This window comes from Torulaspora delbrueckii, chromosome 7, assembly GCF_000243375.1.
Source record: "Torulaspora delbrueckii CBS 1146 chromosome 7, complete genome".
In the NCBI taxonomy this organism is placed as follows: domain Eukaryota; kingdom Fungi; phylum Ascomycota; class Saccharomycetes; order Saccharomycetales; family Saccharomycetaceae; genus Torulaspora; species Torulaspora delbrueckii.
The window spans coordinates 78158-103711 of record NC_016507.1 but is presented as its reverse complement, the minus strand read 5'-3'; the positions used below and the strand labels follow the sequence as shown (position 1 = coordinate 103711).

The following is a 25554-nucleotide window of genomic DNA, read 5'->3' as shown; positions in this document are numbered from 1 at the left end:
AATCAAATCTATTGATATATTTACTGCGTAGCATATTTTCACAGAATTTATCACTCTATAAAATCATTGCTTCTTAATCCTTCAGTTACCATTCATTTAACATAAGACTTTAAAAACAAAGAAGAATAAGCACAGCCAAACTAATTATGATTTATACAGCCCGACGGAACATTAGAATAAATTAGATTTATTACAACCCAATATTATATTTTTAATAGAAAGGTGAATTAATACAAAACGAAATATCATAAAAACACAAGGAGGCTGGCTAAAATTCTGAAAAAAATTGTACAGTAATCATAACCGTATTCTACACCTGCTTCAAGTTATTGAACTTCATTAGGACTTTCACAAACGCTGTAAATTCACTTTAAATTATCATGAAACCTGCTGGGTTATGACCCTGCCTTTTCGGGTAACAAGAAGGAATCTGGGGGGTGGTTAAGAGCCATCCTTATGACTCTCGAGTATACTTTACACTTCTTAAAGGTTATCAGGACTCCCTGACTGCTGGATTACCACTAGTGTGCTAGGGAAGTACTTGAACTTGTGTAAGAAGATATGAAAAGTTTTGGAACGCTTGCGGTGGCTCTTTCTGCTGCTGTGGTGAACGGTTTATCCTTTCAACAGCCGTTTGCCTTTGAAGAACATGGCTCTAGTTTGCTTGAGAAGGCTATCGAGGCCTGGAAACAGGACCCTAAGGCAGTGGCTGGTTTAATGAGCGATGAAGTTCGTAAGAGTTGGGACGAATTGCCTTTGAAATTTCCTGCAGAGATCTCGCAGATGCAGTTTGTGACTAAGCCAAAAGATCCATCTGCTATCTTTACCAGAAAGCAGTGGGATGCTACTGTTGAGAGTGAGGATTTGGAGAACTACCAGTTGAGAGTGAACAAGATTAAAGACCCAAAGATTTTAGGGATTGATGGGGACGTTAAGCAATACAGTGGGTATTTGGATGTCCGCGATGAGGATAAGCACTTCTTCTTCTGGACTTTCGAAAGTAGAAATGACCCTGAGAATGACCCAGTTGTGTTATGGTTAAATGGTGGGCCCGGTTGTTCGTCGTTGACCGGTCTCTTCTTTGAACTAGGTCCTTCTTCAATTGGTGAGGATATCAAACCTATCCACAACCCATACTCCTGGAATAACAATGCCACTGTTATCTTCCTCGACCAACCGGTCAACGTTGGTTTCTCTTACTCCGGGTCTGAAGGTGTTACTGACACTGTCGCTGCCGGTAAGGACGTCTACGCATTCTTGCAGTTGTTCTTCAAGCAGTTCCCAGAGTATGCTGCCAACGGTCAGGATTTCCACATTGCCGGTGAATCGTATGCGGGTCACTACATCCCGGTGTTTGCGACAGAGATCTTGTCTCATCCAGTCTCAAAGAGAAACTTCAATTTGACCTCTGTTCTGATCGGTAACGGTTTGACCGATCCTTTAAATCAATACCCAGCCTACGAACCAATGGCTTGTGGTGAAGGTGGGGAACCTGCAGTGTTAGAACCGGAAGAATGTCAATCGATGAGCGACTCCTTGGACCGCTGCCTGGGATTGATTCAATCCTGTTACGAATCCGAATCTGTCTGGTCGTGTGTTCCTGCCTCAATCTACTGTAACAACGCCCAGATCAACCCATACTCTCGCACGGGTAAAAACGTTTATGATATCAGAAAGGAGTGCGAAGGTCAACTATGTTACAAGGACATGCAATTCATTGACGACTACTTGAATCTGGATTACGTCAAGGAAGCTGTTGGTGCCGAAGTCGACAAGTACGAGTCCTGCAATTTCGATATCAACAGAAACTTCTTATTTGCCGGTGACTGGATGAAACCATACCACAAGGCCGTCTCAGAACTATTGAACCAAGACATCCCCGTCTTAATCTACGCCGGTGACAAGGACTTTATCTGCAACTGGTTGGGTAACAAGCTCTGGACCGACGTTTTACCATGGAAATCCGCTGACGAGTTTGCTAAACAACCAGTTCGTCACTGGGTTGCTAATCTAACAAACGAAAAGAGTGGTGAAGTGAAGAGCTTTGAACAGCTAACTTACTTGAGAGTTTACGGTGGTGGCCATATGGTGCCCTACGACGTTCCTGAAAATGCTTTGAGTATGCTTAACGAGTGGATTCACGGTAACTTCACAATCTAGCCGACTATATAGGACAGTATATAAAATTTAACAGCTATATGAATATTTTCATGTTTTATGATACTTCGTTCGTATAGCGCCTAATCGAAAATTGTTTTATTCCGAACCATTCTTGAGATGGGCTCATTTGGAAGAACTCTCTGATCCATCAATATAAGCAGACAATTAAGCTCATATACTCTCACAATGGCCAGACGTAAAGCTCAAATCAATAATCTGTTTATATGTACCGTTATATGTTTGTCAATTATAGCGGCCGTTGAATATTTCAAGTACGGTACTAGGATCAATTACGAATGGTTCCATTGCACACCGGTCGTCGAAAAGATTGGTACACCAGAGAGCTCAGTGATTATGCTCTCATCTCGTGGGGGTCCTAGCTGTGATAAGAGAGGCGAGTTCAAGACTATTGTTAAGAGAATCTCTAGGGATTTCGAACCAAACAATGAACATTTATCCTTCTGTATAAAGGAGAATTTGGAGGTCCCACCAGTGCATTATCCAATCCATGAGAATAAAGGCCTACCAGGCTACATTGCGTATGCTGGTTATGACAAGGATTACAGTTTAGTTAAGGAGATGTGCGCTGATACACAAATTTATCACTTTTAAATCATCTCACTTAGTTATATACATTTAAATATGCTTTTAATGTCTGGATAATCACTGGCTTGTTTCCTGCGGTGATGCTATCGGAACCTCTGGTGCAGCTGGCGTGCCATCCTCCCCAATATTATTTCCTTGACTTGAACCGAGAGTACCATCGTACATCGGACAGGATTTCTTAGTCCTTATGTGGCCAACCTGTCCGCATCTGGCACATCTTCTTGTTGTGTTCTTGCTCTTGGCAACCTTGCCGTCAGATTTACTTTTTGTAACTTGACGAGCAGCCCTTCTTTGTTGAGATTTTTCCAAACTTGCCAATTCACTTTGTAGCAGCTTCTTTTGCATCTCAATATCCTCGACGTTATTGACCGCTGTGCTTTCTTCATCAAGTAGTTTTTCAACGTCCAAGTTGGCTTCTCTTCTCTTCTCTTTACTTCTCAAGTAACCTTTGATCACACGAGGATCTCTGATCACAACTGTCTGTCTTTGAATGATGCCATTTTCATCCCTTTTCTTGCGCACAATTCTCAAAACTTTCCCATCACTTCTATTCGTTAAGACATGGCGATTCGTTGGGTTAATTTCATCAGGATCTTCAATTTCTTCAAAGGGATTTGTAATACTTAAACTCTTTGCGTGTGTATACCATGTCTTGCTTATCTCCTCCTCATATGCCCTTTGTTGTTCTGCAACGTTGTAACTATGACCACCGGAGCTTTTATCCTTAGCATTTTCATTCCCAGATTTGAGAAAACCACCTTTCATCGATGTCTTCAAAAATGAAAACCCTTCACCACAACCAGTAGGATCACCAGCGCCGTGTATTTGTATCATTGCACGCATTTGGGTTGCATTAACGAAATTCTTGGTTGCATTCCAGGGAAGCAAGTTCTCTTCTAATTTTAAAAGTTTCTCATCAAAGTTGAAAAACTCGCTGTCTTCTTGGAATTGCAAACCTTGATTCATTGACTCAACTTCTGATACTTGTTCTGGCGATATTAGCTTTTTGGCATTTTCGTTATCAAGTAGCGGTTCTCCATCTTTTAGCTTCCACAACCCTTTGTCAGAACCTTCTCGTTGATATTTCATGAATTCCTTTATTTTTTGTCTGTTCTGTCCATAATCTTGATCGGGGAAATGTCTTGCTATGGGCTCGATTGATATGGCCTGTGAAGGAGTTCTGTTCAGTATACGGTAAACAACCATTCGCAATCTTGTCGTCCTCATTGAAGTAACTTTTCTCGAGTTCGGACCTGGGACTTCTTCCACTGGGAAAGTTTGACCTACAGCAAATAAATGATTGATAGGTCTCAGGTAAAACCGGTTACTAACCCCATTTCCTGAGCTTCTAACCAGTAGAAAATCAGTGCCAGAAACATCATGCTTGAAAACTGGGGCACGAACCATATTGTTGTACAGTGTCGGTACTATGTGACCGGGTTCGACAAAACCAAAGTTCCAAAATGGTGATTTATCCTGCACACCTAGGACGTGAGTTTCACCCACTGGCAATTTAGGACGCGACGCATCTTGCTCGTTCATCTTTCTATAATAGTTGATTAGCTTATTGGCCATACCGAATTTTGACAATACTATCGGTGTCTGTTCAGTATACTCTAAGAGGAAAACCGGTGCTGTATCTCCAACTGTCAGATCCTGTGTAGAAGAAAACGACTCCTTGACCTCCTTTCCCTTATCACGTTTCCTCTTCCGTACTTTCAGCTTGCTGAACACAATATTTGTTCCAGGTCTTATGCTCTTACCGAAATTTGGTCTGTGGAAGTGCCTTAAATCTCTCTTGGGCATATTGACCTTATAGTAAGGAGACTGAAGACGAATAGCTGGCTGTGAATGATCGATATTGAGATTGGAAATAGTCGCACGTACCTTCGTTTGATGATTGCGTCTAAGCACATTATATTCGACATCGTTTGAAATATTGAACTTTTGTACCAGACCCTTTTCATTCAAGGGCAAAAGATTGGCTTTGGCACTCTCGCTCTTCCTTGTTGTAGTTTCCTTTATGAGCAACAGCTGTTCATCATTCATATCCAACCTAGCCCGATTGTCGTTCAATTTGGCATCCACAAGATCATCCTCATCCCAATCCCAATCTTGGTCGTCCTCCTTCAATGGATATTGCGTAAGGTTAGCCTGATTTTTGGTTGATACTGCTCCTTCATTGATTATACGCTCTTGGTCCCAATCATCAGTAGCGATCAATAATTCTTCAGATATTTCATGCGTATGATGATCTTTTTTCTCTTCGTGATGCACTTCTGGATAAATCTCATCCAGCGTAACCGTAACGATACCACGACGTTGTCGCCGGTTAGAATTTGAGGGCACCAGAGATGATGAGGATTTCCATACGTTGTCCTTAGTGTTAAACAATCTTTTTTGATCTGGCTGGACGCGCAGATTTAAGTCCAACGGTATCAGTGGATCGAGATTCTTCCTAGTTGTACTATTTTCAAAAGCCCAGGCATATTTTCCAGCTCTCCTATACAACAGTCTATTCCACTTCAGGACTTTCCCTTTCTTAAAATCTGGGAAGTAGCTCCGCAACAAAGATTTGTCCTCCTTTGCCTTCCTCTCTGCCTCTTTCAAAAGCCGCTGCTGCTGTCGTAATTTCTGCTGTTCTATTTGTAATTTCTCTTGCTGTTGTTGTTGTTGTTGCGTTTCTGCGGCGTTATAGGCTCCGAATGAGTGGTTTCGTTCCATATATACGCCCTGACCACTTTCCATCCCCATAAATAGGGCATTATTACCTCCATCGTAATCCGCTCCAGGCATATCGCGGCCCATAAAATCGTTCACATGGTCGTGACCAGTATTCCCACTCATGGCAAGACCTCCATCCTCCAATCCTGTAGTAATCGAACGACCTGGTCTAGATATTTCTTCGTCAGGTAGCTCTTCATCGGCTAACTCATCCTCATCCTCAAAGTCTATCGCATCGGGCAAATGTTTCGTCTCTGTTTCTTCACCCTGGCCAATGTAGTTTCCAATCTCTAAAGTCCCAAACTCACCTTCAAAGATAGCGCCATAGGCATCATCTTCATTTGATAGATCCTCACCTTTCTGCTTCTTCCCTTTCTGAGTAGCACTCATTTAACAACTCCCAATCCTCTTGGTATCTCTATCAGCCTCCGATAGGCTGTTAAAACGCTCCCGTAAACCGCTTAAAATGATACGAACTTGTTGATAGTTGGTTTAAAGGTCAACTTGATGAACTTTGACGCCCAACGTTGAAAGCGACGCTTAGAACAGACACCTTTAAAGCTTCAAGCTTGAAGAACTTGAGAATTTAAGGCTCTCATAGGTTTGATTGGCTGTATAAGATGAATTCTCTGATAGATAGAGCCAATAGTACAAGCTACTTTGGAGTTGCAGAAAAAAAGTGCCATTGGAAATACGACTGGTATGCTACAACTTCTCCCGAGACAAGCAGTGGGAGTCATACACACGCGAATGCAGACTCTAGTCGTGGCAACGAGGATGGTAAGCATTCACTGAGGTTCAAGACTTGGCTGCGCTCCGATATGCCAGTTTTTGGTGGTTGGCCAGATATAGAGAAATCGGACCTCTTCGACCTTTCAAAATACACTACAAATGCCAACAGCAGCTCAACCAAAGCAAAAAACGGTCATACAATTAATACGGGGGCTGTTGGTGACAGTATGACTGAGGAAGATATCAGGGGTGCCGTTGGAAATTCCGAATCTATGATCACTTTATCGAGCTCCGCAGCTAACGCTAATGCGGCACAACCAGATTCAACTGCCTCTGCAGACACCAAGGAGGAGCCAAAGGTGCAAGCCGAGCACGTAATGAATGCAAATAATGAGGATGAAAAGCCTCAGGCTGCAGATGTTGAAGGCGATGTGAACATGGAGTAAAGCCTCCATATCTATGTAAAATTATGTTGTTGAGAATCTATAATTTCTACTCAAGTGGCCCATTCCGTTTGAGAATAATAAAACCTACACCATCTCTAGCGACTTCAACCGCATCTTCAATTTCCTTTTGAAGTTTTTGCCTTTCTTCAGCTCTAACTTCCTTATCCAGGTCATTGAGTTCTTTCATTATCCCGCTCCACTGCCTAGTGTCACCAGATCCAGACATAACCATTATCATAGTTCCTGAACAACATTTCGCATAGACTTCTTGCAACGAGGCAGAAAAAAATTCAAGAGCATCTTCTGGGGTTGATACTTCGCAAGGACGTAACGCTGATGGAGTGGCATATCCTCTGCCAAACTCTAGTCCTCTTAACCGACAAACAAACAGGTCATATTTGTTGAGGTTTTCAGTCATTACGGACATAATTTCTCTATCTGATCTGCATCGTATGGCAGATTCAAGGTGATTTGTTCCAGCAACGTGTAACTTGGGACCTGTATCGCTCAAGCGCATTGACTTTACACCCACTTTGGATAGTTTATTGAACAAATTCTCAGTGTTGATCGTTAGACCAAATCCCATGCCGTTAGCGATCTTCGCCTTGACAAGCTTCATACAAGCTGTGGCATCTTCGATGGAATCATGACCTAGACCGTTATCATTCTGTATATCGTCGTTCAAAAAAGTGGATGCCAGATAACGCAACGCAGGTCTGAATGGTGGTCCAGCCTTGTGGTCGAATATAGCCGCTGTGTCGACGACCTTCGGGTGTCTCATCTGTAGGACGTCAAAATCGCTCTGAAGTGAGTGACCTATAAGTATATCTTCTGTGCCGACTATTTTCAAAATATCATGCTGAACATCTTGTAAAGTGGTAGTTACATCCGATAGTTTCTCCTCAGTTATTCCGCTGTATCTTGTCATATAATCTATGATTGGAACACTAGGCTTGACAAGTTTATCATAAACCACTTCCAAATTGAAGTTTACAATGCTTACTCTTGCCAACACTAGTCCTTCCTCCGCCCGACACATTTCACAATCTAGGGCAAATATATGAGAGCCCTCGTGTTCAAAACTTAGAGTTGGTAAATATTTGACGGGTTGTTCTTCGTATCTCTGAGTGAGTTCATTCCGCAGTTCGTCAGTCAGACCAGCGGTTTCCATGTGGATTGGATAGTCATTTTCAAGCAAATCATCAACACTCATAAGTAGATCATTTATAGTAATTTTCCTATTTTCAAGCTCCTCTCTACGCTTTTTCTTCTCGTTCTTGGAAAGCTGTACGTTCACAAAAGAATTGTAAGCTGAAAAAAGTGAAGTATTGGACCCAGGAGCAGAAACAGGAAAGGCCTGCAACTCTTTTATTATGGTTGGGTCATTCAGACCTTTGAGATGAGATTCTCGTAACTGTTCTTTACTCTCACTGAATTTCGAGCCTTTGGGGAGATTAAAATCCTCGACCTGCAAACCAGGAACAAGCAGAACGATCACTTTTTGTATTGCACTCCTATTCTCGATTGTCACCCACTTTGGAGCGTTGTTATTCCCATCCATCGCATATACAACTAAATCTCTCAGCTCTCTTACATTGATTTTCCTATCAAGGCGGTCTCTAACCTCCAGCAGTGGCTTCAAAATCTTCTTCTTCTTCTTGACTTGTATAGTGCCCGAAGCACTGTGTTTAGGAGCCGGCTTTAACTTTCCAGGTCCCGGGACAGCAGCACTGGATCTTCTTCTTCTTTTAGACGTTTTAGTGCGCTTTCCCTGAGAGTCAGTGCTTCCATTGGTCGAATCCGCATCCTGATCTACTTTATCCTTACTTTTCAGACTAAGAATAATGTCGTCTGTGATAGCATTTCCTTCACAGATACTCAGCCTCGCCACCCTAGAGTTAACTAAGGTATTTTCGTCTTGTTGCTCTGATTTTTTTCCATCCTCCAAAGGTGCCACTTTTGTTGACGAACACTTTACCTCAGTGGACTCATTCTGCGAATCGGAATGTGCAACATCCCCCATAATCGCCTCCTATTGAGCAAGGCTAGAAATTAATAACTAGCACACTTCTCAGATCAAATGGCTTTTGATCTTCGGCATCGTCTGTGCTCTGTGTTGACCTTAAAGGAAGATGCCTAAAATTTTCGCTAGCTCATCGCACGCAGAACCCGGCCAGGATGACAGGACTCAAGCTGAAAGAAGAGGTAAATTGAAGCCCTGCGATGACCTGTCGGTTTAGTCTAATGCCAAACGCATAGAACTTGGCATATCACAAAGTAATCTTTGCATTTATCACCATGAAGAAATTTGAGGGTTCTCTACTTGACAACTCCTAAACAGAAGACAATATTCCAGAGCAAGATCCAGAGTCGGATTGTGTCGTATGCTTGGTGAAAATTGTCATTTTCACTGAGTCGAGCCGCGATTCTGTCCTTTGCTAGAATCGTTACAGGCTTGACCACCCTTGTATGGCGACTTGTGATACATGAACGGCTAGGAACACAATTCGGAACGCGATGATACTGTCTCTTCCTATAATGCATATGCTTCGACGTCACACATTGTCAGCGGCTTTCTGTGCTTGAACTTTGTGGTATATTTTAGCTAGTTCCTGCTGAATATCAACCTTGTATGGAGTAAGTAGGTCCAAGTTAGAAGGAGCTTCGTCTCGTAGTGAGGAATCATCCAAAGTGGGAACCAATGTTTCAAATTTTTTACGAATGAACTCCTCTTCTAAAACTCGAATGGGATCGAATGAATCACAGACGGTCTTTATAAGTCCAATTGAATCAGATCCAAAGGGAATGAGCAACTTGGAGGGATTGACTAGATCTGCCATTATATTACTGAAATCTCCACTTACAATATCAACGAAAACAGTTTGGTCGGTCTCTTCTTTCTCCGAATTCGCTAGACTTGTGCGATAAAGTAAGGTACACTCCTTCAACAGGCAAAATGATCTCACGCTTTGCTGTACAAATTCTACATGCCGTGGAAGCCATTGAGCTGTGTTCTTTTGCCATGTATATATGTGCTCGGTATTCATACAGCAAACAGTAATAGATCCTTGAGATACGTAAGAACCTGCGTCCTGTAATAATTGGACTGAGGAGTTCAATTGGCGTAACCATGTTCTTTGATTAGACATAGACCAGTCAAGGAGAAAAAAGTAATGTATGTCGCAGTTCTGGTGGTCCTCTAATTTCACGAATGCTCTGAGGTATTCTATCGATTGACTTTTGACTGGGAAAGGAATCGTGTAAACATCCAAATCCAGGAAATGTTCAAGCCTTCCGTTCGATGTCCGTATCTCTAAACTAATAGCGTCAAAACCTAAGACATTCAGTGTTTCATTGAGAGTTTGGACGCCAGTAGGGAGGAAGCGAGCTTCAAACTGCCTTGATGACTCAACATTTGGAGCACATACGATGATCACCTTCTTATACCGGGGGACAGCTCGATCGTCTATCTTCTTCAATAATTCAGTCCATGGATTGGACATTTTCAGATTGGGCTCATAGTGGATCAAGCTTCAATAGTGATCTTGTTTTCACTGAAGCGACGTCGTTGAAAGCAGCTGATAAAGGTATTAGTGAACCAGAAAATAAAGCTTTTTGACCAATGCAGTTTCTATTAGTTTATAATTTTAATTTACAAATGACTATCTACCAATCAGTAGTCTGCTGAGTTATATATGCCGATATCCACTTCGGACTTGAGATCTATCTTTTTGGCCTTATTTAGTTCACGGACCCTCTCCAATTCGTGCAAGTAACCATCTTCAACGCCTGTGACATAGTTACCGGTGAAAACACCGACTTCAAATTTATCAATTTCATCGGTTTTGCAACATTCGATCAAATCCTCTAAAGATTGGTAGATTACTTTATCGCATCCGATTTCCTTGGCGACTTCATCATCGTCTCTGTTGAATGCAATTAGGTTCTTGTTGTCGGTCAAATCAATACCGTAAATATGGTTGTAACGGATTGCTGGAGCAGCAGAAGCGAAGTAGACCTTAGTGGCACCAGATTCTCTCGCCATATTGACGATTTCTTTTGAAGTTGTACCTCTGACAATCGAATCATCGACAATGAGCACTTTCTTACCCTCGAACTCGGATGCCATAGGATTCAACTTACGTCTGACAGACGAAACACGCTCCTTTTGGTTTGGCATGATGAAAGTTCTTCCGACGTATCTGTTCTTAACGAAACCCTCACGGTATGGCTTTCCTAGTGCATTGGAACATTGTAGGGCACACGTCCTAGCAGTATCAGGCACTGGGACTACAACATCTATCTCATCAGGACCTAATTGCTCCAAAATGTTTTCAGCCAACTTGGTACCCATACGAAGTCTAGTGTGGTAAACAGAGATACCGTCAAGGACACTATCCGGTCTTGCAAAATAAACGTACTCGAATAGATCAGGTCTGTGGCTGTTAATTGGCACAACTTGTTTAAATTGAGGTTCTTCCTTACCACAGTTCTTTGGAATAATCACTGCTTCACCGGGCAGTAAATCACGGTATGTTGTGAAGTTGTGTGCCTTTAGGACCACACTCTCAGAAGCCAGCATATAATCTTTGGTACCATTCTCATTTTGCCTTTCGCCAAACAGTAGAGGTCTAATACCATTGGGATCTCTGAAACCAAACAGACCAAATCCAGCCAGCACACCAACACAGGCATAACCACCACGAACGAAGCGGTATACACCTTCAAGCGCATGGAAAATATCCTCACTGGTAACTCTGTATTTGTTGTATTTTTCTAATTCAGCTGCAAAGATGTTCAATAGCAGCTCAGAGTCACTGTCTGTGTTAATATGACGATGCACATCCTCGTCTAGGTATCTTTTCAAAGAAACGGTGTTCACCAAATTACCATTGTGAGCCATCATGATACCATAGGGACTGTTCACATAGAAAGGCTGGGCTTCAGAGTTAGCAGAAGAGCCTGCAGTTGGATAACGCAGATGCACTATACCCATAGATCCCACTAAACCAGAAACTCTGGACTCTGTGAATACATCACGGGCCATACCATTACCTTTACATTGATAAATCCGACCACGAGGACCACAGGTAGCAACACCAGCAGCATCCTGGCCTCTGTGTTGCAAGAAAATACTACCATCACATAGTTCTGGTGCCACAGGACTGCTCTCATCTGCCAATGCTATACCCAATATACCACACATCTCTCACAGATAGTTATCTCTTTCTTCAGAACGAAAGTACAAGGACAGACAGTCTACGCAAGGATATGAATCACTATTTCAAAGGATTAATCTACAAATAAGGCAAATGCTAACTATATACAAAAAAGGCCGCCATAAAAGTCAGAAATCATCCATCCTTCGATATAAATTTCATTTAATTTTTCACTTTATAAGCGATGATGAGCTTAATTTTTTTCATTTCCAAGAAGTCAGAAATCAGAACTGGATTTTTCCGAAAAAGAAAAGTTCTCATAGTGTAGAATATAAAATCTGGAATTTGAAGAAGCTGGCATGACTAACCTTTATGCTGATTCAATTGATCTTCGAGTTGTCTTTCTTGCTTAATTTCCTGGTCGATGACATCGAGATTTTCTTGTATGTCCCATAGTTGTTTGTAGAGCGAGTTAGGTCTGCTGAGAAGTTCTGTATGGGAACCTTCTTCTCTGACACAACCTTCCTCGAGAACTAGAATCTTATCTGCGTCAGCTATCGTTCTTAGCCTGTGTGCCACGTACACACTGGTCCTAGAACCACGGTCGAAATTCTCTCTGATAGTCTTGAGAAGCGATTGTTCTGTGTGCGTATCGAGAGCGCTCGTGGCTTCGTCGAAAAACATGATTTGTGAGTTCTTGAGCAGAACTCTGGCAATTGCGAGCCTTTGCTTCTCTCCACCACTGATCATTAGGCCTCTTTCTCCGACTATGGTTGCTGAGCCGACTGGCAATTTGTGAATCAATGGTGCCAGCTGTGCCTTTTCGATGGCGTTAGTCACTTCGTCATCTGTTGCGTCGATACGGCCAAACTTGACGTTTTCCCATATAGTATCGTTGAACAGTGGTGTATCTTGTGGTACAACCCCAATAACTTTTCTAAAAGAATCAAGGTCGTACTCTCTCACGTCTTTACCGTTTACCAACACTCTTCCGCTTTCTGGATCGTAAAACCTGAACACAAGCTTCAAAATTGTCGACTTACCGCTTCCTGAAGGTCCCACAATGGCTGTCTTCACACCAGCTGGAATCGTGAATGAGGCGTTTCGTAGAATCTTTCTTCGTGTGTCGTACCCGAAGGTCACATTTTCGAACTTGATTTCAAAAGGTCCGGCATTTTCAGGTAACATTAGTGGCTTGTCGTTATTGTGTATCTTGATCTTGTTGTTTCTGAGATTGAAGAGAGCCTCCATGTCAATTAGCGATTGTTTAAGCTCACGGTAAACACTTCCCAAAAAGTTCAGTGGGACGGAGAGTTGAAAAACCAGCTGATTGATTAAGACGAGGTCACCAACAGTTAAATCACCGCCAATGACACCAGTGCAGCCCATGTACATCATTGCAGAGAGGGCTGACGTGAATATGAAGTTTTGGCCCGCATTCAAGAATGCCAACGATTGAGCTATTTTGACTTGAGAGTCACGATACTTCATCAGTGAGTTGTGGTACTTCCCGGCAAGATAATTTTCATTGTTGAAATGTTTCACAGCTTCGAAATTAATCAGTGAGTCCAATGCAACGCTTGCCGCCTTATTGTCGGCTTTGTTTGCATCCCGCCTAAATGCTGTTCTCCAAGCCGTGACCTTAATAGTAAAAATGGAGTATAGTAGCATAGTAGCAAACGTGATTCCAGCAAATGAGGCACCGAATTGATATGTGAGAATCCCACAGACCACGGAGATTTCAAAAGTTATAGGCAAAATATGGAAAACCATGGCACTGAGTACATACGATATACCTTTGGTACCTCTGTCCATAGCCCTAGTCAGTCCACCGGTTTGTCTACTCAAGTGCCAACCTAAATCCAGTTTCATCAGATGCTTAAATGTCTCCAATGATACGGTTCTAATGGCATTTTGAGCCACACGAGCGAAAACAGCATTCCTTAGTTCACCAAATAGCACGGATCCAAACCTTGCAGCACCATAGCAGATAACGGTAAGTGCAATGGCGGCAGGCAAGGCGACTGTGCTATCGGACCAATCTACATTCATGGAATCCACAACATCTTTGAAGAAAAAAGGTACTTGAACATTCAATAATTTGGCACCGATAAGAAGCATCAGGGCAGCAATCACCCGCAGCTTCACCTTATTATTCCCCTTGGGCCATATATAGTGGACCAAATTCCTTAGAATCTTCAATTCTGACATCGTAGGTGCTCGAGATTTCGTTTCATTAGTTTGCGGTTTAGGAGCTTCTATCTTGGGCTGTACAATGGGTTTACCAGTCATCTTACCATTGGATTGTTTCCATATTTGCGGTCCGCTACTCTTAAACTTTAACGGTCTGTATGTCGAGAAGTTCAATGACCTCACAGTGAGCCTATTCCTAATCGCTATTCTACTGGGCAATAGGGCTGACGGCCAAATTCCACTCCCTCCAATCCGTTGCATCCTCTAGGAGTTTCAGAAGCAATTTAGTCAGACCATGAAATATCAGTCAACTGGATATGAAATGTTGATCATTCTATGCTATATATCCGCCGTTGAGATGCCAAGAACTGTGGATAATACGGACGCCTGAGCACGTGACAGCATAGACCATAGGCCTCTAGACCTCGTTAATTACTAATAATGCTAGTTATAGAGTGTATTGATTCACTCACTGAAGGAATATAGTATTGTATGTTTACTTGTTTTTCTGCGACAGATTTTTGATCTCTTCCTCGCATTTGTCAATGACAGCGCTGCTTGCATCGATCTTCTTGGCGAGATAAGTGAGTCTGCTCTTGAACATCTTGGGATCGCCAGATTTGCCGAGAGGACGTAATTCTTCTTCCCACTTTTTGATTCTGCCGGCTTCAAAACCGACCACTTTCAGTAGGTAGCGTGTTTTTAAAATCGTTGACAGGTCTGGGTCGTTTACCAGATACTGGAATGCGGCTCTATAGAGAGGTTTGGCTGGAAAGATCTCTTTTAGCACTCCTCTCTCTCTAGAAACACTGACTAGACCATTGTTTTCTAGTTCAGTGATTCCCAGCTCGGGTGCGGCCTTGAAAAGAGGTCTGAAGACTATGTCTTCAAAAGTAACCTTGGGGTGTTCAGTTAGAAGCTCAATTAATTCCCATGCTTGGGCGCTCTTGATGGGGTCAACTTTATCACTCAAAAAAATTTGGGTTATTTGTTCTGAAGATTGTTCAACCATCTTGTCCAATGCTTCTTTAGGTTCCTCCCCGGATTTGACTCTTCTGACGAAGGCTTGTAAATCTAGCATCCTACCACCTAAAGGTTCCAAAACTTCGTCTATCTCTTTAATAATCTTTTCGTCAATATCAACCTTCTTTTCAACATCGGTATTCTCGCCATCGGCTACTAGTTTAGCAGTTTGCATATTTTGGTCAATTAGCTGAGCAAGAACATACTTTTTTGAGTTCTCCTTAGAAGCATCGGACAAGATTAATGTCTTAAAGACTTGCGTTGGAAGAGACTCGGATAGAATTTGGTTGGGTGCAACTGTTTCCGTTAAGAAGATAACATGAGCGATATTCATCTGCACAAGCATTGCTGCCCAATCAGATAGTTCTTTGTATATGAACCCATTGATCTCAGATTTACCCGTAAATCGATCGATGACAATGACAGGTTTCTCCTCTGGGTGTTGTTGTAAATAATCCTCTTCCTTTATATTGATGCTTTCATCGCCGTTCTTAATGGTGGTCCTGTAACCTTTCAAAGCAATATGTCTGATGGACATCAAACCGGTGGTCAGCATATTTCTAAATTGAGCCTCTTTGGTTTCCGACAAACCACTCTTTTGCCCTGTCAAACCTTGAACCATCAAATCTATGACGTTAGTTACCGAGTTAAACCATGGGAAGATTGGGAAATACCCCAACTGGTTTGCTGCGTTTCTCAAGAATTTCGCATCGGTCCTTGACTTGATGAATTTATCACAATCCAAATACAAAACATTATCCCTGTTTTGTAAAGTGTGTTGCATGACCAATTCATGTTTACCAGAGCCTCTTGGACCTCTAATGACGACAAAAGTGTTGTTATTTTCCTCCAGCCACATCTTTAAATCGTTAACCTTTTCGATCCGCTCTTCCCATAAGTGCTTTTGCGAGTTGGAGGCATCCTCGGAGCCCCAATAGTTTCTGAACTGCGACATGGTTGAAGAAGTAAGTTTTCGTATTTGTTTGAGCCAATGATTATCCCAAGAGATTGAGTATCGATGGGTGATCTTTTGCTCAATGGAAAACTCTCTAATGGGATCAAAGATCAAAACTGCGATAATCGAAAGCAACCCAATCATCACTGGGATAGCTATCCTGGTATGATTGATGAAGAAATTACTGATTAAGTGACCCTGCTCGATTTTCTCGTACTGTATATGCAAAACGGTATTGTGGATTTCGATACCGGAGACACAGTTCTTAGCGCAAATTGCACCTCTAAACGATCTGTACTTAACTCGAGCAGTGTTGTCAGATCCTGTCACTGGAAAAATGTCAGAGATCGTACCGTACCGTCTGAATAACGAGTAAATTTCTTCCTCTGTCAACGCTGGACCCTGGAACTTCACCACTATCGTCTTATTAGGCAATCTGCGCAAATCCTCGATCCAAGGGTAACCTTTGACTGGAAAAGCGGCAGCCTTAGTGAAATACGACAAAATGGATTTCGACGATTCCTGAGACGTATTCTGCTGTATCATCGCGTTCACCTGAGCTTTAGTATACTGATGTGGCACCAAGAAAGTAGCAAAAACTCCTCCATCTCGCTTTACAGGAATACTAGATCTCAACTCTAGCCCATGGATTGGATTGTCTGCAGGACTAGCAAAGTTCTTAATCTTATCCCTTACAGCTTCTCGCGATTGATTTGTCAATACCAGGTTATACCACTGTGCGGGACTCCAAAACGATGTAGCTCTTGGATAAACGTTGTCAAAATATATCAGCGTCTCTTGTTCAGTCTTATGTATGATACCGGTATCAGTAGCAGTACTTGATTCACCTGCCTGCTCATCCTTCTGCTGAATCTCACTCGATACAAATCTTTTGCCTAAAGAAACCCCTGATCCTATCAAATGTGGTCTTCTCGCCACCAAACCTGGAAGGCTACCTATCCTAGTCAACCACATGGCTCTGGATACCTCGACTTCTCTGAGACTAATAATCCTCTTGATGCTTAGCTCAAGTAGTAGTTTGCTCTTATAATGCGGGTTTTAGCTTTCGGGTAACAATCTTAATTTCGCTTTACTAGCCAGGAACCCCTGTAAGCGACCGTTAGCACAAGAGAGACTAACTTGATCGATTTAGGCCAGTAGTAAGCTTAAGATTGGTGGTTAGGTGCTGAAAGGTCTCTTAAGGAACTATGGCAGACGCAATCACTGGCAGTGTTACGGATCAAATCGATCTAGGGAAGCACAATGAAGAGATCCTTCCTCTGCTAGATGAGGATTTAGAAGCACAAGTAGTGGCAGAAGGTGGATTTACGTGGCATCTAGACGATTGGTCACAATTAACTGGTGACAAGTATGTTTCTCCGAGGTTTAAGATCGGAGAGTTTGAGTGGGACATATTGTTATTTCCACAAGGGAACCAGAACAGGAGTCTGGCGGTTTATTTGGAGCCACACGCAGATGAAAGATTGAATACAGAGACTGGTGAAAGTGAGCTGGTGAATCCTGACTGGTTCTGTTGTGCCCAGTTCGCCATTGTGCTTTCAAGGCCGGATGAGGACGATAAAGTGCATCTAATCAACACTTCCCATCATAGGTTCAATTCAGTGGATACAGATTGGGGGTTTGCCAATTTCATTGATTTAGCTTACTTGAAATATCCAGCTAAAGGAAGAGTCTCTGGTATATTGAACAAGGGAAGACTAAACGTCACAGCGTACGTGCGAATCGTTAAGGATCCTACTGGAGTGCTTTGGCATAACTTCATCAATTATGACTCCAAGAAGGTGACTGGCTATGTAGGGTTCAGAAATCAAGGTGCTACTTGTTATTTGAACTCCTTGTTGCAGTCGTACTATTTCACCAAGTATTTTAGAAGGCTAGTATACCAAATACCCACGGAAGGCGAGAATCCAAATGATAGTGTCACATTGGCCCTGCAGAGGGCTTTTTATCAGTTGCAGGTTTCCCAGTTCCCACTCGACACTATGGAGCTGACAAGATCATTTGGTTGGGATAACGCTGAAGCGTTTACACAACACGATGTACAGGAACTGAATAGGATCTTGATGGACAGATTAGAGACACGGATGAAGGGGACTTCTGTTGAGGGAAAGATCAACGAACTGTTCGTGGGAAAAATGAAGAGTTATATTAGGTGCATTAACGTCGATTATCAGTCGGTTAGAACCGAGGATTTCTGGGATATTCAACTGAATGTGAAGAATATGAGAGATCTGCAAACTTCTTTCGAGAATTATATCGAAGTTGAACTCATGGATGGTGAAAATCAGTATGCCGCCCAGGGGCATGGCCTACAAGACGCAAAGAAAGGTGTGGTCTTTGAATCCTTCCCACCGGTGTTGCATTTGCAGCTGAAAAGGTTTGAGTACGACTTTAATTATGACCAGCTGATCAAGGTTAATGACCGCTACGAATTTCCAGATTCCATTGATTTGGCCCCATATATGGATAGTGAAGCACTGGAGCAAAATCCGGGGCCGAAGATTTATAAACTGCATGGTGTCCTGGTACACACTGGAGATATCTCGACCGGTCATTACTACACCCTAATAAAACCAAGTACAAAGGACGAATGGTACCGTTTTGATGATGATAGGGTTTGGAGGGCTACCAAGAAGCAAATTTTTGATGATAACTTTGGGTTCGATAGGTTACCAGATGAGAAGATTCGCACGATGACCAGGGAGCAGTACCAGGATTACTTGATCCAACGCCATACTAATGCGTATATGCTCGTCTATATTGCTGAAGAGAAAGAAGAAGAAATTCTTCAGCCTGTAACAGAAGCGGATGTTCCAGAATATGTTGTCACCAAGGTTAGGGAAGAGAACAAAGAGCGTGAGTTGAGAGAAAAAGAGATCCGTGAAGCTCATTTGTACACAAACATTCGGATCAATTCTCTGAAGAATTTCACTCATTACCAGGGTTTTGACACTGCACCCAACGTTCGTTCATCACTTTACTCTCCAGAGCTGTACGCGGAAGATACTTTACCTATCACTCTAAAAGTTTCGTGCAAGGCATACATGAAAGATATCTACAAGAAGATAAATGAGCAGCTAAACATACCTCATGGCAGGAATGTGAGATACTGGAAAATGGGTTACCGTAGAAATGGAACTTTGCGTTTAGAAGAACCTCTTCCGCTGGCGTTTGAAGAAATGACATTAGAAGAGACTTTTGAAAACGAAAGTTCAGGGAAGGTTCCTTCACTAAATGTGTTTGTTGAAGAGCCTTATTTGGAGCTCGGGTTTTTGCATAAATTAAAGAAGTCAGGCGCATTTCCCTCAGTGGAAAATAATGACGAGCTCATTGATAACTTCAGGAACAGCATCTCATCCATAGTTTCACCAGACAATATTCCAACAGTTAAGGATGATGATAATTACCAAGTGATATTCCTGAAACAATTTGATCCTCTACAACAATCTTTGATGGGCTATTCTTATTGTGTGGTGAACCAGCTGGACGACATATCTAAACTATCGCAGATTGTCAGTGAATTCATTGGTTCATCTCAACCCGTGCAGTTTTACGAAGAACTTCAACCAGGGGCAATTGAACCCATATCTCTGAAGGAGAAGTTTTATACGGCAGAACTCTCCTCGGGTGATATACTTACGTTTCAAACCCCTGAGTCAAGTCTTCCCGACAGTTTTCCAATTTACAAAGACTTGAAGTCGTTTTACGAATACTTAAGGAATAGAACTAAGCTTGTCTTCACGAAAGCTGAAAGTCCAAGCGAGGAATACGTGGTAGAAAATATAGAATCTGAAAATTTCGAATTCTGGATATCAACCAAGGCAAGCTACTCGGATGTCGCAAGAGTTGTGTCACAATACACTGGTGTTCAACCAGAGTACCTAAAGATTTTTGCCGTTTATGCCAATGGGAGATTTCCCATGAAATCGGATTCTCCGTTAAGTGACTACATCATTAGAGATTACAATTCAGACTTGAAGCCATTATTCGAGTATGAAGTCCTCTCGATTCCTCTCAAAGAGCTGGAGCATTTGAGGTCCTTGAAATTTTATTGGTTGAATGATAGCTATATTCACTTTCAAACTTACGAATTCAAGGTAACAGAGACTTGCACCGTGAAGGAATTTCTGGATAAGGTTCAAGCCAAAATTGGTTTTTCCGATAAAGATAAAGGAAACATTCTTCTATGGACTAATTACAACTTTCAATTCAGGGGTATACTATCAGAAAACAGCACTATGAAAAGTGTTAGTAAATCTGTGTTGTTATTTGGACGAATACTCCCGGAAGAGCTCAAGTTGGTAAAACAGTTAGACACTCTGTCTAATGCTGACGAAGATTCGATGGATGATGACGAAGAGGATCTTGGGGTTAAAGTGAACGGTCCAAAAACTGAACTGCAAGGTTGTGTCGTGATGGTCGCCCAATACTTCAAAGACATAGAGAATAGACATGGTATCTCCTTCTTATTCAAGTTAGTACCAAACGAGCCTTTTCCACAAACCAGGGCTCGATTGCATGAAAAATTCGGCCTGGGACAAAGGGAGTTTGCCAAAATACATTTAGCCATTTCCTTTGCAACCCCGACTGGATCGTCCTTCAGGTCCTTGGAAGGTTATTCCAAGGAAGAGTTGGAGAAACTCGTTCTCTTCAATGTGATGAGTAACCTAGATTGCATTTACATGGATCATCCTGACAGATTGAGATCACAAAGCTCCCATGATAGACCGATGGTTATCAAAAACTAATCTCCCTTCGAGCTTTGACTGAATGCATCGCGTGATTGCAATTGAATGGTTGGTCTTTACTCTATATTTCATCACTAAATAACAATTATACATACCTTTGCATTGAAGCGTGGCAAAGCAACTAGGAGCGATTCTTGACATCCATTAGTATTTTCCTGAGTTCTGTACTACTCAGCTTCTCTTTCCAACCGTCCTCCTCGTTGCCACCTAAAACGTTGACAACAGAAATGTCCAATTTTGAGAGCCCTTTAGCTAATCTTGTCTTATTAACAAATTCACCACCGCTAATAGTCTCTCTGCTAACCACTAAGCACTCTATATCTGGAACTGTACCTGTAGGCCCGCAAACATCTTTAATGGGAACAATTTGAGCAGTCAAAGCAGGTTTTAGCAACGAAAGGAAGCGCTTGACGTTGTCTGCTCGTTTATCGAACGGTTCCAAAAACTCTTTGTATTTCTTCTTAAGCAGTAGTTCTTCATCTGTGATACCTATTATCAACTTTGAAGAAGTTAAGAAAGCAGCCACGCTGAGTAGAATCTTATGGCCATCGTGAATATGGTCAAAAGTTCCACCCAAGGCGCTAACTTTGTACTTGTTAACATCCGCAAGATAATTCTCGCCTGAATAGCTGTAACCTTGAATCACTGGTTGCTCGAATACCTTGTAATTTCTATGATTGAAATGCTTCTTGAGTGACTCCTTTGGAACATAAAGCCAATCAAGATCTAAAGAGCTCACAGCACATTTGCCAAATAACACATTGATTGATGTCAAGTACAAGCCTTTGTTGAGAAAAACCTCTCTCGCTGAGCTGTAAAGTTTTCCCAGTATAGTGTCGAGATAAGCGGAGGACTCGAACTCGTCCATCAATATCACATCCAACTCCCCTGCGTCATCAAAAGACAGGTCTCTCAAACATTCCTCAAAATGTGTTTCTAATCGTGAAAAGTCCAATGTCTCAAGGTCTTGAAGTACAATGGCAGCTTTCATGGTGGGTTATTCTTCCATATGATGCCTTTGACACTTGAAGGCTCTTTGTCGACATTTCACTTCAGCCGCTTTATATGGAGAAATATCGAAGAACAGACATCACCATCAACAATAATCTACAGGGAAACAAAGAAACTACATTGAACGTTTTAGTGAGCCATTTGGGTTCCAAATACTGTGGCGATAGTGAGATGGATAACGAGGAATTAAGAATAGCACCAGGTGAGGATGAGCAGAGGAGCAATTGGAGAGTCATGGAGAGCTACTTGGATTCTTGCTTGAAGGAAATCAATCTGTCTAATTTCGAAAAAGTTCTTAAAGACATATATGAGGTTAATGTGATACTGGCTCGAGATATCGTGGTTCGACTTATTATCAAGTACCAAACTATGAACGATCAAGCCAACCTATATGCTGGGCTTGCAGCTGCACTAAACTTGATCGTTCCCGAAATAGGTGGCGTATTAACGAGAGAATCTACAGCATATTTCATCGTTGCATATAACAAATTAGATGATGTGCAAGCCTTTGCTATGGTTTCACTACTAGCACAGCTCTTCAATTACGAGGTTACTCATGAAATAGTGATTCTACAAATCATACATCTACTTTCAGAAGATCTGAATGAATCTTCGGTACATATTATCATTCACTTACTCAGGCAATGTGGGAAACACCTCTCTGAGGTGAGCAGTACAGCACATAATATGATATTTGAAAAGCTTCGAGAAGTTCTTCAAGAGGGCAAGCTATCGAAAACTGCAAACCACTATCTAGAGGAATTGTTCGACTTAAGGAGACTGGATTACAAGGCCTCTAGCTTTAAATCATTGCTAAAAGACAAGGATATGGAGCATACTACACACACTTTCATGGTGGACCCAGAAGCTTCAAGACCCAATGCAGATTTAGGTCATTTCGTATACCATAAAGACTTTATGGAGATAGAGAGGAAATATTACGATCTGAAACAGAAGATTGAGTTGTCTGAAGTAGAAAACGCCGAACCGGTACCGACGGTTGCGAAAGATATGACAGGGAAAAACGATGTTGAGTTTAAGAAACAGTTTTACTTGATTTTGAAGAGCTCATTATCAAGCGATGAAGCGGCACATAAGATTCTGCGACTGCGCATACCCGATGCTGACAAGCATAAGGTGGTGAATGTCATCGTCAAATCGAGCATACAAGAACCCACGTACTCCAAATTCTATGGTCTTTTGGCAGAAAGGCTTTGCTCTAGTCATAAGACTTGGAAGCCCGCTTTTGAGCAGACTTTCAGAGCTAATTACGATGAAATAGAGGAGCTGGAACCTGCCCAGTTAAGGACACTCGGTAGGTTCTGGGGTCATGTCTTGGCTTCTGATTTCATTGGGTTTGAAGTTTTCGAAAACGTACATATGAGTGAAGATGGGACTTCGGCTTCGGGAAGAATCTTCCTCAAGTTTATCTTTCAAGAAGTTGTTGCTGCTCTGGGCATTAATGAATTGAAGGAAAGATTCAAAGAAGATTATATCCAACCCTTTTTGATCAATCTCTTCCCTAAGGAAGACCCTGAGAACATCAGATACTCCATTAATTATTTCACAGCAATAGGGTTAGGTGTTTTGACTGAAGACATGAGAAAGCAGTTAGATCTGATACAAGCGAAGGAGCAGGAAACAGAGATTGCCAAGAAGAGGGAAAACAGACCGCGGGCCAATTCCCGTTATCGTCCTCATGAACGCGCAAGTCGTCGCGCCAGATCGATCACTCCTCCAAGAAGGCAACGTAAGAAATCAGTGACACCTCCAAGGAGAAGAGCTCGTTCTAGAAGTCCTATCGCGCGCCGTAGATGATAAGGAACTATATAAGCGAATTGAAATGGGTATCATTTAAATATTACACAACAGAAGCCTTTAGAAAAATGTATAGAGCATAAATGAACGCAACCATGACCGATCACGGCCTTGCGTCATGGAGAATATCAGATGGGAATTTTAATGAGAATCATAGGCATAGTAGAACGCTTCCATAATAAAGAAAAAAGTAGCACCAGAAAGCCACTAATCGAAACGAAACAGAATAGCAAACATTCAAGGTAGTAAAGGAAAGTAATCAACAAACTCCTACCGTTCAATTGCTGAATGGTGTTAAAACGAATGAAAAGAATTTTGTAATCATGACCAAAATTCTTAGTTGGACAAGACACCCCAGTATTTCTCAACACCGTAGGCACCATCGGCCTTCCATAAGTCGTTGAAAGCGGTGAACAAGTAAGTGGCAGAACCGCAAGTCTTAGCAATAGACTCAACAGCACTCTTTTGGTTAGACTTAGATGGGACAGCCACACCGTAGGTCTCACCCTGAGATGGCCAGCCGGATTCAGTGACGACAACAGTCTTTTCGTTGTTACAAGTAGTAGAAACTCTTTGAATTTGTTCCAACACCCATTTACCGGCATCGGAAGCAACGGTGTTCTTGTCGAAGTAAGCGTGAGCGTTGACGGCCATGTAGTCAGAGTACTGACACAATTCTGGGTTGTTGATGACGGCGATGAAAGTGTCCACAGAGACAACACTACCAGTGTAACCAGCGGCCTTCAAAGCGGATTTAGCAGAGGAGACGTATTGGCCAACTTGAGATGGAGTGGCTTCACCACCGTTGACCAATTCATTACCGACAGAAACAGTAACAACATCATCCCAAGAACCGTATTGTTCAATGGCACTAGCGATAGTTTGAACACCACCTTCAATTGCGCTGACGTCGAAAATACCCAAAAACAACTTTTGAGAAGAGCCCTTAGCTTGTAGAACGTTAGCGACTTGGTCACAGTCAACACCGTAAAGTCTGATGACTGGGTATCCGCTCAAAGAAGCCAAATCAGATTTGATTTGACTAGAGCTCTTACAACTACCGCTGTCAGTGTATGGAGAGTAAGTGATGCCCTTGACACCGGCTGCACCAATGGTGACATCAGAGTCGGAAGAAGAACCAGAAGAACTGGAAGCAGAAGCACTAGAAGAGCTGCTGGAAGAGGAAACAGCCTCGGTGGAACCTTGAGAGGAAGACGAGGCAACCTCAACAGCTGCAGCAGAAGAGGAGGAAGTAGTAGTGACTGGCTCAACAGCAGCTTTCTCGGCAACTGGAGTGGCAGAAGTAGTGGTAATAGCTTGACCGTTGCCACCTACAACAACAGTAACTTGGGCACGAACAGTGGTAGTAGCCACATCACGCTTGTGCTCATGCTGGATAGCTGGAGCACCGACAGCAGCACCGATCAAAGAGGCACCTGCAATTAAACTGGAAAAACGCATATTATATCAACGAAGGGTGAGTTGCAATGAAAGGAAAGGAAAGGAACGAATTAGTTGGTAATTTGCAACTTGGACACTTAATCTCAAGTAAAACATCAGAAAATCCTCAAATCTCCAGAACCACTACTTTTATAAACAAGACCACACGAGCGCAAGATCCGAGCTCGACGCAGAGACAAGGTGTATGCTGCGACTCAAATTAAACGGATACCTTACAATCCGCCAAAATCCCACGCTCTTTACAGGTGAAATGTCAATTACTACTCTTTCAAGCATATTTTACAATGCATCTTGCAGCATCTTTACCAGTAACAGTAGTGAAAAAATTTCAAAACATACCAATTACCTCCTGTACCTCGCGTTTCGAAACTGTCTGAGGCTTGAAAAGATCTGGAACCGCGAAACGCTAAAAAGCAACGACTTCAGTTTTCGCCAGATTAGGAGATGTAGCCAGATTTGGTAAACAGATCAGAAAGATGACTACGGCCGGGTTATTA

At 42.3% G+C, this 25554-nt stretch overlaps 13 protein-coding genes across 13 annotated transcripts; 5 read left to right on the top strand and 8 right to left on the bottom strand.

Annotated features, from left to right (window-relative positions):
* Positions 1–561: 561 nt before the first annotated feature.
* Positions 562–2160, top strand: PRC1 (carboxypeptidase C PRC1; the record flags this gene model as incomplete). The annotated part of the gene is made up of 1 exon (XM_003682580.1): positions 562–2160. The coding sequence occupies one exon, from the start codon at positions 562–564 to the stop codon at positions 2158–2160; it is 1599 nt and encodes a 532-aa protein (XP_003682628.1).
* A 186-nt stretch (positions 2161–2346) lies between these two features.
* LIP1 (sphingosine N-acyltransferase subunit LIP1) lies at positions 2347–2772 on the top strand (the record flags this gene model as incomplete). Its single annotated transcript, XM_003682579.1, has 1 exon — positions 2347–2772. One exon carries the CDS (start codon positions 2347–2349, stop codon positions 2770–2772), a length of 426 nt encoding a protein of 141 aa, XP_003682627.1.
* A 51-nt stretch (positions 2773–2823) lies between these two features.
* TAF1 (histone acetyltransferase) lies at positions 2824–5880 on the bottom strand (the record flags this gene model as incomplete). Its single annotated transcript, XM_003682578.1, has 1 exon — positions 2824–5880. One exon carries the CDS (start codon positions 5878–5880, stop codon positions 2824–2826), a length of 3057 nt encoding a protein of 1018 aa, XP_003682626.1.
* Positions 5881–6110: 230 nt separating this feature from the next.
* Positions 6111–6668, top strand: RTT102 (Rtt102p; the record flags this gene model as incomplete). Its single annotated transcript, XM_003682577.1, has 1 exon — positions 6111–6668. One exon carries the CDS (start codon positions 6111–6113, stop codon positions 6666–6668), a length of 558 nt encoding a protein of 185 aa, XP_003682625.1.
* Positions 6669–6714: 46 nt separating this feature from the next.
* Positions 6715–8691, bottom strand: RNH70 (Rnh70p; the record flags this gene model as incomplete). The annotated part of the gene is made up of 1 exon (XM_003682576.1): positions 6715–8691. The coding sequence occupies one exon, from the start codon at positions 8689–8691 to the stop codon at positions 6715–6717; it is 1977 nt and encodes a 658-aa protein (XP_003682624.1).
* A 532-nt stretch (positions 8692–9223) lies between these two features.
* Positions 9224–10171, bottom strand: DYN3 (dynein light intermediate chain; the record flags this gene model as incomplete). Its single annotated transcript, XM_003682575.1, has 1 exon — positions 9224–10171. One exon carries the CDS (start codon positions 10169–10171, stop codon positions 9224–9226), a length of 948 nt encoding a protein of 315 aa, XP_003682623.1.
* Positions 10172–10341: 170 nt separating this feature from the next.
* Positions 10342–11874, bottom strand: ADE4 (amidophosphoribosyltransferase; the record flags this gene model as incomplete). The annotated part of the gene is made up of 1 exon (XM_003682574.1): positions 10342–11874. One exon carries the CDS (start codon positions 11872–11874, stop codon positions 10342–10344), a length of 1533 nt encoding a protein of 510 aa, XP_003682622.1.
* A 316-nt stretch (positions 11875–12190) lies between these two features.
* Positions 12191–14281, bottom strand: ATM1 (ATP-binding cassette Fe/S cluster precursor transporter ATM1; the record flags this gene model as incomplete). The annotated part of the gene is made up of 1 exon (XM_003682573.1): positions 12191–14281. The coding sequence occupies one exon, from the start codon at positions 14279–14281 to the stop codon at positions 12191–12193; it is 2091 nt and encodes a 696-aa protein (XP_003682621.1).
* A 235-nt stretch (positions 14282–14516) lies between these two features.
* On the bottom strand, positions 14517–16973 carry YME2 (Yme2p; the record flags this gene model as incomplete). The annotated part of the gene is made up of 1 exon (XM_003682572.1): positions 14517–16973. The coding sequence occupies one exon, from the start codon at positions 16971–16973 to the stop codon at positions 14517–14519; it is 2457 nt and encodes an 818-aa protein (XP_003682620.1).
* Positions 16974–17206: 233 nt separating this feature from the next.
* Positions 17207–20767, top strand: UBP15 (ubiquitin-specific protease UBP15; the record flags this gene model as incomplete). The annotated part of the gene is made up of 1 exon (XM_003682571.1): positions 17207–20767. The coding sequence occupies one exon, from the start codon at positions 17207–17209 to the stop codon at positions 20765–20767; it is 3561 nt and encodes a 1186-aa protein (XP_003682619.1).
* Positions 20768–20888: 121 nt separating this feature from the next.
* On the bottom strand, positions 20889–21758 carry CAB4 (putative pantetheine-phosphate adenylyltransferase; the record flags this gene model as incomplete). The annotated part of the gene is made up of 1 exon (XM_003682570.1): positions 20889–21758. The coding sequence occupies one exon, from the start codon at positions 21756–21758 to the stop codon at positions 20889–20891; it is 870 nt and encodes a 289-aa protein (XP_003682618.1).
* Positions 21759–21949: 191 nt separating this feature from the next.
* CWC22 (U2-type spliceosomal complex subunit CWC22) lies at positions 21950–23596 on the top strand (the record flags this gene model as incomplete). Its single annotated transcript, XM_003682569.1, has 1 exon — positions 21950–23596. The coding sequence occupies one exon, from the start codon at positions 21950–21952 to the stop codon at positions 23594–23596; it is 1647 nt and encodes a 548-aa protein (XP_003682617.1).
* Positions 23597–23932: 336 nt separating this feature from the next.
* On the bottom strand, positions 23933–25057 carry SCW10 (putative family 17 glucosidase; the record flags this gene model as incomplete). Its single annotated transcript, XM_003682568.1, has 1 exon — positions 23933–25057. One exon carries the CDS (start codon positions 25055–25057, stop codon positions 23933–23935), a length of 1125 nt encoding a protein of 374 aa, XP_003682616.1.
* Positions 25058–25554: the final 497 nt, after the last annotated feature.